At 54.7% G+C, this 10858-nt stretch overlaps 1 protein-coding gene across 1 annotated transcript; it reads right to left on the bottom strand.

The window, feature by feature from the left end:
- Nucleotides 1-1009: 1009 nt before the first annotated feature.
- Nucleotides 1010-8717, bottom strand: LOC120748131 (structural maintenance of chromosomes protein 1A-like; the record flags this gene model as incomplete). The annotated part of the gene is made up of 4 exons (XM_040054201.2): nucleotides 1010-1252; nucleotides 3575-3778; nucleotides 6401-6513; nucleotides 8529-8717. Coding segments are annotated over 4 exons (749 nt in total), but the record flags the coding sequence as incomplete, so codon positions are not given.
- Between the last annotated feature and the right edge of the window lie 2141 nt (nucleotides 8718-10858).

Genomic DNA, 10858 nt, shown 5'->3' with positions numbered 1-10858 from the left:
GGGTTTGGGGAATCGTTCCTCGGGTTTGGGGTTTGGGGAATTGTTCCCGGGTTTGGGGAATCGTTCCCACCCAAACCAGACAGGGATCGATTCGATCCGGCAGGGATTGATTGATCCAAACAAGGATGGATTGATCCAAACAAGGATTAATTGATCCAAACAAGGACTGATCGATCCAAACAAGGACTGATCGATCCAAACAAGGATTAATTGATCCATCCAAACAAGGATGGATTGATCCAAACAAGGATGGATTGATCCAAACAAGGATGGATTGATCCAAACAAGGATTGATCCACCCAAACAAGGACTGATCCATCCAAACAAGGATTAATTGATCCATCCAAGCAAGGATTAATTGATCCAAACAAGGACTGACTGATCCAAACAAGGATTGACTGATCCAAACAAGGATTAATTGATCCAAACAAGGACTGATCCATCCAAACAAGGGTTAATTGATCCAAACAAGGATTAATTGATCCAAACAAGGATTGATTGATCCAGACAAGGATTGATTGATCCAGACAAGGGTTAATTGACCCAAACAACGACTGAACCATCCAAACAAGGACTGATCCATGCAAACAAGGATTAATTGATCCAAACAAGGACTGATCCATCCAAACAAGGGTTAATTGACCCAAACAAGGATTGACTGATCCAAACAAGGACTGATCCATCCAAACAAGGATTAATTGATCCAAACAAGGATTGATTGATCCAAACAAGGATTGACTGATCCAAACAAGGATTGATCCACCCAAACAAGGATTGATTGACCCAAACAAGGATTGATTGATCCAAACAAGGATTGATTGATCCAAACAGGGACTGATCCATCCAAACAAGGACTGATCCATCCAAACAAGGATTGACTGATCCAAACATGGATTAATTGACCCAAACAAGGACTGATCCATCCAAACAAGGATTAATTGATCCAAACAAGGACTGACTGATCCAAACAAGGACTGATCCCCATCCCCGCTCCCCAGGACCCCCCAGCTCACTTGATCTCCTTCTCGATCTGCTGCTGCTCCCTCATCATCTTGCCCAGCTCCTTCTTGCGGTCCTTGAGCTCGTCCTCCACCCTGTCCATCCTCTTCTTGTCCTTGTCGATCTCGCGGTTCTTCAGCCCCAGCTCCTTGTTCAGCTTCTCGATCTCGGCCTCGTTGTGGAAGAGTTTGAAGAGCTGCAGCTGCACCTGGGCCCGGACCACCTCGTCCTTGAGGCGCTGGTAGCGGTCGGCCTGCGGGGAACGGGGCCTTGAGCTGGGCCTGGGGCTTCTTAAACCTGGCTCTGAGCTGGGCCTGGGGCTTCTTAAACCTGGCCTGGGCCTGGAGCTTCTTAAACCTGGCTCTGAGCTGGGCCTGGGGCTTCTTAAAGCCTGGCCTGGGCCTGGGACTTCTTAACCCTGGCTCTGAGCTGGGCCTGGGGCTTCTTAAAGCCTGGCTCTGAGCTGGGCCTGGGGCTTCTTAAACCTGGCTCTGAGCTGGGCCTGGGGCTTCTTAAACCTGGCTCTGAGCTGGGCCTGGGGCTTCTTAAACCTGGCTCTGAGCTGGGCCTGGGGCTTCTTAAAGCCTGGCCTGGGCCTGGGACTTCTTAAACCTGGCTCTGAGCTGGGCCTGGGGCTTCTTAAACCTGGCTCTGAGCTGGGCCTGGGGCTTTATAAACCCAGGGCTGGGCCTGGAGCTTCTTAAACCTGGCTCTGAGCTGGGCCTGGGGCTTCTGAAAGCCTGGCCTGGGCCTGGAGCTTCTTAAACCTGGCTCTGAGCTGGGCCTGGGGCTTTATAAACCCAGGGCTGGGCCTGGAGCTTCTTAAACCTGGCTCTGAGCTGGGCCTGGGGCTTCTTAAAGCTTGGCCTGGGCCTGGAGCTTCTTAAACCTGGCTCTGAGCTGGGCCTGGGGCTTTATAAACCCAGGGCTGGGCCTGGAGTTTCCTAAACCCAGGGCTGGGTCTGGCTCTGTCCAGGACTCCGAGCATTCCCAAATCCTTTTCCCTGTACTCCAACCATCCCAAACCATTTTTTCCTTGATCTCAACAATCCCAAACCCTTTTTTCCCTATACTTCGAACATTCCCAACCCCTTTCTCCCTGGATCCCAACCATCCCAACCCCTTTTTCCCTGAACTCCGACCATTCTCAAGCCCCTCTTTATTCCAACCATCCCAAACCCTTCTTCCCTGGATCCCAACCATTCCCAACCCCTTTTCCCCTGGATCCCAACCATTCCCAACCCCTTTTCCCCTGGATCCCAACCATCCCAACCCCTTTTTCCCTGGATTCCAACCATTCCCAACCCCTTCTTCCTGGGGTTCTGAGTATTCTGAAAATCCTTTTTTTCCCTGAAATCTGACCATTCCCAAACCCTCCTTTCCCTGAATTCCAATAATTCCTAAACCCCTCTTTATTCCAACCATTCCCAACCCTTTTTTCCCTATACTCCAACCAATCCCAACCCCTTTTTCCCTGGATCCCAACCATCCCAACCCCTTTTTCCCGGGATTCCAAGGATTCCAACCATTCCCAGCCCCTTTTTCCCTGAACTCCAACCATTCTCAAGCCCCTCTTTATTCCAACCATCCCAAACCCTTTCTCCCTGAATCCCAACCATTCCCAACCCCTTTTTCCCTGGATCCCAACCATTCCCAACCCCTTTTCCCCTGGATCCCAACCATCCCAACCCCTTTTTCCCTGGATCCCAACCATTCCCAACCCCTTTTTCCCGGGCTTCTGAGTATTCTGAAAATCCTTTTTTTCCCTGAACTCCGACTATTCCCAAACTCTCTTTTCCCTGAACTCCAATAATTCCCAAACCCCTCTTTATTCCAACCATTCCCAACCCCTTTTTCCCTGAACTCCGACCATTCCCAAACCCTCTTTTCCCTGAACTCCAATAATTTCCAAACCCCTCCTTATTCCAACCATTCCCAACCCTTTTTTCCCTGATTCCCAACCCTCCCAACCCCTTTTCCCCATACTTCAACCATCCCAAACCCTTTTTCCCTGATCCCCAACCATCCCAACCCCATTTTCCCTGAACCCCAACCATTCCCAAACCCTTCTTCCCTGGATTCCAACCGTTCCCAACCTCTTCTTCCTGGGGTTCTGAGTATTCTGGAAATCCTTTCTTTCCCTGAACTCTGACCATTCCCACACCCTTTTTCCCTGGATTCCAACCATTCCCAACCCCTTTTTCCCTGAACTCCAACCATTCTCAAGCCCCTCTTTATTCCAACCATCCCAACCCCTTTTTCCCTGGATCCCAACCATCCAAACCCCTTTTTCCCGAGATTCCAAGGATTCCAACCATTCCCAGCCCCTTTTTCCCTGTACTCCAACCATCTCAACCCCTTTTTCCCTGAACTCTGACCATTCCCAACCCCTTTTTCCCAGGATTCCAACCATCCAAACCCCTTTTTCCCTGAACTCCAACCATTCTCAAGCCCCTCTTTATTCCAACCGCTCCCAGCCCCATTTTCCCTAGATTCCAACCTCTCCCAGCCCCTTTTTCCCTGGATTCCAACCTCTCCTAGCCCCATTTTCCGGGGATCCCCGGCCCTCTCCCACCTCCTCCTTCTCCTGCTTGGCCTCCTTGCGCTCGGCGGCGATGTTCTTCTTGCGGTGGTAGTTGAACTGCGTGTCCTCCTCGGCCTTCACCATCTCCTTCTTGCGCTTGTCGTACTCGGGCGCCAGCTCGCCCGAGCGGCTGATCTCCTCAAAGAGCGCCGTGCGCTCCTTGGGGTTCTTCATGGCGATGGATTCCACCGCTCCCTGGGGAAAACGGGATCAGAAATGGTCCTGAATCCATGAGAGAAATCCCCTAAATCCCCTGAATCCCTGAGAGATCCCTGAGAGATCCCTGAGTGCCCGGGGATCTCCTCAAAGAGCGCCGTGCGCTCCTTGGGGTTCTTCATGGCGATGGATTCCACGGCTCCCTGGGGAAAACGGGATCAGAAATGGTCCTGAATCCATGGGAGAGAGATCCCCTAAATCCCCTGAACCCCTGAGAGATCCCTCAGTGCCCGGGGATCTCCTCAAAGAGCGCCGTGCGCTCCTTGGGGTTCTTCATGGCCATGGATTCCACCGCTCCCTGGGGGAACGGGATCAGAAATGGTCCTGAATCCATGGGAGAGAGATCCCCTAAATCCCCTTGAACCCCTGAGAGATCCATGAGAGATCCCTGAACCCCAGAAAGATCAATCCCCTGAACCCCTGAGAGATCCCTCAGTGCCCGGGGATCTCCTCGAAGAGCGCCGTGCGCTCCTTGGGGTTCTTCATGGCGATGGATTCCACCGCCCCCTGGGGAAAACGGGATCAAAAATGGTCCTGAATCCATGGGAGATCCTTGAGAGAAATCCCTGAACCCCTGAGAGATCCCTGAGAGATCCCTGAGAGATCCCTGAACCCCTGAGAGATCCCTCAGTGCCCGGGGATCTCCTCAAAGAGCGCCGTGCGCTCCTTGGGGTTCTTCATGGCGATGGATTCCACCGCTCCCTGGGGAAACGGGATCAGAAATGGTCCTAAATCCATGAGAGATCCTTGAGAGAAATCCCTGAACCCCTGAGAGATCCCTGAACCCCAGAGAGATCAATCCCCTGAACCCCTGAGAGATCCCTGAGTGCCCGGGGATCTCCTCAAAGAGCGCCGTGCGCTCCTTGGGGTTCTTCATGGCGATGGATTCCACGGCTCCCTGGGGAAAATGGGAAACGTTTCTAAATCCATGGGAGATCCATGAGAGAAATCCCTGAACCCCTGAGAGATCCCTGAGAGATCCCTGAGAGATCCCTGAGTGCCCGGGGATCTCCTCAAAGAGCGCCGTGCGCTCCTTGGGGTTCTTCATGGCCATGGATTCCACCGCTCCCTGGGGGAAACGGGATCAGAAATGATCCTAAATCCTAAAAGGGAATCCCTAAATCCCTGTGAGGGATCTCTAAATCCCTGTGAAAGACCTCTAAATTTGTGGGGGATTCATAAATCCCTGCGGGGAATCCATAAATCCCTGAGAGATCCCTAAATCCCTCGGAAAGAGATCCCTAAATCCCTCATAAAACCTCCCCAAAACTCCTCAAAACCCCAGAAAGCCCTCAAAACCTCCCCAAAACCCTCAAATCCCCCCCAAACCCCTCAAAACCTCAACAAAGCCCCTCAAAATCTCTACAAAATCCCAAATCCCCACCAAAACCTCCCCAGAACCCCTCAGAACCTCCCCAAAAACCCCCAAATCCCCCCCAACCCCCTCAAAACCCCAACAAAACCCCTCAAAATCTCTCCAAAACCCCAAATCCCCACCAAAACCACCCCAGAACCCCTCAGGACCTCCCCAAAACCCCTCAAATCCCCCCCCAACCCCAACAAAACCCCTCAGAATCTCTCCAAAACCCCAAATCCCCACCAAACCTCCCCTAAACCCCTCAAATCCCCCCCAAAGCCCAACAAAACCCCTCAGAACCTCTCCAAAACCCCAACAAAACCCCTCACAATCTCTCCAAAACCCCAAATCCCCCCAAAAACCTCCCCCAAAACCCCTCAAATCCCCCCCAAACCCCAACAAAACCCCTCAGAATCTCTCCAAAAACCTCAACAAAAGCCCCTCAAAACTCCCCAAAACCCCCCCAAAACTTCCCTCAAAACCCCAACAAAACCCCAACAAAACCCCAACAAAACCCCTCAAAATCTCTCCAAAAACCTCAACAAAAGCCCCTCAAAACTCCCCCAAACACCAAATCCCCCCAAAACTTCCCTCAAAACCCCAACAAAACCCCAACAAAACCCGAACAAAACCCCAACAAAACCCCTCAAAATCTCTCCAAAACCCCAAATCTCCACCAAAACCTCCCCTAAACCCCTCAGGACCTCCCCAAAACCCCTCAAATCCCCCCCAAACCCCAACAAAACCCCTCAGAACCTCCCCCAAACCCCCTCAAAACCCCTTCAAAACCCCAACAAAACCCCTCAAAATCTCTCCAGAACCCCAAATCCCACCCCAAAACCTCCCCAAAACCCCTCAAATCCCCCCCAAACCCCAACAAAACCCCTCAGAACCTCCCCCAAACCCCCTCAAAACCCCTTCAAAACCCCAACAAAACCCCTCAAAATCTCTCCAGAACCCCAAATCCCCCCCAAAACCTCCCCTAAACCCCTCAAATCCCCCCCTAAACCCCTCAAATCCCCCCAAACCCCCAACAAAACCCATCAGAACCTCCCAAAACCCTCAAATCCCCTCCAACCCCCTCAAAACCCCAACAAAACCCCTCAAAATCTCTCCAAAACCCCAAATCCCCCCCAAAAACCTCCCCCAAACTCCTCAAATCCCCCCCAAAACCCCTCAAATCCCCCCCAAAACCCCTCAAATCCCCCCCAAATCCCCAATTCTCCCCCAGATCCCCGGCAGACCTGGAAGACGAGGAAGTTCCTGGCCTTGATGAGGATGCCCAACTTCTCCAGCTCCTCGCTGTACTCGCTCAGCTGCACCACGCGGTTGTTGATCTTGTACTCCGAGGAGCTGCCTGGCATGGGGGAATTTGGGGGGTCAGGGGGACCCCACAAATCCTAAACAACCCCCAAAATGAGCTCCCCAAACCCCAAACCCCCAGAATCCGCCCAAAAAACGTTGTAATTCGCCCCAAAAACGCCAGAATTCGTCCCAAAAACGCTGGAATTTGTCCCCAAAAATACCAGAATTTCCCCAGAGCGCCGTAATTTTCCCCAAACCTGCCAGGATTCTCCCCGAAAATGCCGGGGTTCCTTCCAAAACACCGGGATTTTTCCCAAAAAACGCCAGAATTCGCCCCAAAACACCGGATTTCGCCCCCAAAACGCCAGAATTCTGCCCAAACCTGCCAGAATTTTCCCCCAAAACACCAGAATTCTCCCCAAAAACGGCATAATTAATCCCAAAACCAACAGAATTCGCCTCAAAACCAACAAAATTTGCCCCAAACCTGCCAGGATGCTCCCCAAAACACCAAAATTCTCCACAAAACACCGTAATTCTCCCCAAAAACCACGGTAGTTCTCCCCCAAACCTGCCAGGATTCTCTCCAAAACCACCAAAATTCACCCCCAAACCATCAGAATTTTCCCCAAACACCAAAAGCACCGGAATTCTCCCCAAACCCTCAGGAATTCTCCCCAAAACAACGGAATTCTCCCCCAAAATGTCAGAATTCACCCCAAACCCCCCATGATTCACCCAAACCCCCAGGAATTCACCCCAAACCCCCCATAATTCACCCCAAACCCCCCATAATTCACCCCAAACCCCTGGGAATCCTCCCCAAACCCATCATAATCACCCCAAAGCCCCCATAATTCACCCCAAACCCCTCAGGAACCCTCCCCAAACCCCTGGAATTCACCCCAACCCCCCCTGAATTCAACCCAACCCCCCCGTAATTCACTCCAAACCCCCCACAATTCACCCCAACCCCCCCACAATTCACCCCAAACCCCCCATAATTCACTCCAAACCCCCCTGAATTCACCCCAAACCCCCCATAATTCACCCCAAACCCCCTGGGAACCCTCCCCAAACCCCTCACAGTTCACCCCAAACCCCCCATAATTCACCCAAACCCTCAGGAATTCTCCCCAAACCCCCCATAATTCACCCCAACCCCCCCATAATTCACCCCAAACCCCCGGAATTCACCCCAAACCCCTGGAATTCACCCCAAACCCCCCATAATTCACCCCAAACCCCCCATAATTCTCCCCAAACCCCCCATAATTCACCCCAAACCCCTCAGGAACCCTCCCCAAACCCCCATAATTCACCCAAACCCCCCATAATTCACCCCAAACCCCCCATAATTCACCCAAACCCCCATAATTCACCCCCAAACCCCCCTGAATTCACCCCAAACCCCTCACAATTCACCCAAACCCCCCATAATTCACCCCAAACCCCTGGGAATCCTCCCCAAACCCCCCGGGAACCCTCCCCAAACCCCCCATAATTCACCCCAACCCCCCATAATTCACCCCAACCCCCTCAGAAACCCTCCCCAAACCCCCCGTAATTCACTCCAAACCCCCCATAGTTCACCCCAAACCCCCAGGAATCCTCCCCAAACCCCCAGAATTCACCCCAGAACCCAGGAACTCTCCCCAAACCCCCGGGAATTCACCCCAAACCCCCCATAATTCACCCCAAACCCCCATAATTCACCCCAAACCCCCATAATTCACCCCAAACCCCTCACAGGTCACACCAAACCCCCCTGAATTCTCCCCAACCCCCCCATAATTCACCCCAAACCCCCCCATAATTCACCCCAAACCCCCCGTAATTCACCCCAAACCCCCCTGAATTCTCCCCAACCCCCCCATAATTCACCCCAACCCCCCCATAATTCACCCCAACCCCCCCCATAATTCACCCCAAACCCCCCATAATTCACTCCAAACCCCCCTGAATTCACCCCAACCCCCCCATAATTCACCCCAAACCCCCCATAATTCACCCCAACCCCCCCACAATTCACCCCAAACCCCCCGGGACCCCGCGCCGGCGGCGCACCGACGATGACGCGGGCGAAGGTGCGATCCTCGGCGCCCTCCTCCGAGTACACCATGCTGACGAAGGCGCGGCTGGCGGCCGGCTTCCCCACGGGCGCGCCGTGGATCAGGTCCCGCAGCGTCTTCACCCGCAGGTTGCTCGTCTTCTCGCCCAGCACGAAGCTGATGGCGTCCATCAGGTTGGATTTGCCTGGGAGAGGGAGGAAACGGGGGGTTCAGGGGGGGTTCAGGGGGGGTTTTGGGGGGTTTAGGGGATGGGGGAGCTCTGGGGATTGAGGGGGGAAAGTCAGGGAATGGGGGGTTTGGAGAGAGCCCTGGGAATTGAGGGGGGAACCCTGGGAATGGGGGGCTTGGAGAGAGCCCAGGGAATTGAGGGGGGATCCCAAGGAATAGGGGGCTTAGAGGGAGCCCAGGGAATTGAGGGGGGATCCCAGGGAAAGAGGGGGAGTCCAGGGATTGGAGGAGTTTCAGGGGAAATCAGGGAACGGGGGGCTTGGAAGGAGTACTGGGAATTGAGGGGGGACCCCAGGGAATGGGAGGGCTTGGAGGGAGCCCATGGAATTGGGGGGGGAACCCTGGGAATGGGGGGTTTGGAGAGAGCCCAGGGAATTGAGGGGGGATCCCAAGGAAAGAGGAGGGAGCCCTGGGAATGGGGGAGTTTGGGGGGAAATCACAGAATGGGGGGCTTGGAGAGAGTCCAGGGAATTGAGGGGGGAACCCTGGGAATGGGGGGTTTGGAGGGAGTCCTGGGAATTGAGGGGGGATCCCAGGGAAAGAGGAGGGAGTCCTGGGAATTGAGGGGGGACCCCAGGGAAAGAGGAGGGAGGCCTGGGAATTGAGGGGTGACCCCAGGGAATGGGGGGGGCTTGGAGAGAGCCCTGGGAATTGAGGGGGGAACTCATGGAAAGAGAAGGGAGCCCTGGGAATTGAGGGGGGACCCCAGGGAATGGGGGCTTGGAGAGAGCCCAGGGAATTGACAGGGGATCCCAGGGAAAGAGGAGGGAGGCCTGGGAATTGAGGGGGGACCCCAGGGAAAGAGGAGGAGTCCAGGGATTGGAAGAGTTTAGGGGGAAATCAGGGAATGGAGAGCTTGGAAGGAGTACTGGGAATTGAGGGGTGACCCCAGGGAATGGGGGGCTTGGAAGGAGCCCAGGGAATTGGGGGGGGATCCTAAGGAAAGAGGAGGGAGCCCTGGGAATGGGGGGAAGCCAGGGAATTCAGGGGGGAAATCCAGGGAAGGGAGGACTTTAGGGGGAAATCAGGGAATGGGGGGCTTGGAGGGAGCCCTGGGAATTGAGGGGGAACCCCAGGGAAAGAGGAGGAAGCCCTGGGAATTGAGGGGTGACCCCAGGGAATGGGGGGCTTGGAGAGAGCCCAGGAAATTGGGGGGGGGATCCCATGGAATGAGGGGGAGTCCAGGGAATGGAGGAGTTTTGGGGGAAATCAGGGAATGGGGGGCTTGGAGAGAGCCCTGGGAATTGATAGGGGATCCCAGGGAAAGAGGAGGGAGCCCTGGGAATTGAGGGGGGACCCCAGGGAAAGAGGGGGAGTCCAGGGAATGGAGGAGTTTCAGGGGAAATCAGGGAACGGGGGACTTGGAAGGAGTACTGGGAATTGAGGGGGGATCCCCGGGAATGGGGGGGGCTTGGAGAGAGCCCAGGAAATTGAGGGGGGATCCCATGGAAAGAGAAGGGAGCCCAGGGAATTGAGGGGTGACCCCAGGGAATGGGGGGCTTGGAGAGAGCCCAGGAAATTGGGGGGGGGAACCCTGGGAATGGGGGGCTTGGAGAGAGCCCAGGGAATTGAGGGGGGACCCCAGGGAAAGAGGGGGGAGCCCTGGGAATTGAGGGGGGAACCCTGGGACAGAGGAGGAGTCCAGGGAATGGAGGAGTTTTGGGGGAAATCAGGGAATGGAGGGCCTGGAGGGAACCCTGGGAATTGAGGGGGGACCCCATGGAAAGTGGGGGAGTCCAGGGAATGGAGGAGTTTGGGGAGAAATCAGGGAATGGAGAGCCTGGAGGGAGCCCAGGGAATTGAGGGGGGATCCCATGGAAAGAGGAGGGAGCCCTGGGAATTGAGGGGTGATCCCAGGGAATGGGGGGCTTGGAGGGAGCCCAGGGAATTGATGGGGGATCCCAGGGAAAGAGGGGGGAGCCCTGGGAATTGAGGGGGAACCCCAGGGAATGGGGGCTTGGAGAGAGCCCTGGGAATTGAGGGGGGACCCCAGGGAAAGAGGGGGAGTCCAGGGAATGGAGGAGTTTCAGGGGAAATCAGGGAACGGGGGGCTTGGAAGGAGTACTGGGAATTGAGGGGTGACTCCAGGGAATGGGG

Source organism: Hirundo rustica, unplaced genomic scaffold (assembly GCF_015227805.2).
Source record: "Hirundo rustica isolate bHirRus1 unplaced genomic scaffold, bHirRus1.pri.v3 scaffold_580_arrow_ctg1, whole genome shotgun sequence".
Taxonomy (NCBI): Eukaryota; Metazoa; Chordata; class Aves; order Passeriformes; family Hirundinidae; genus Hirundo; species Hirundo rustica.
The sequence above is the reverse complement of the archived record's forward strand: the minus strand, read 5'-3'. Positions and strand labels throughout refer to the sequence as shown.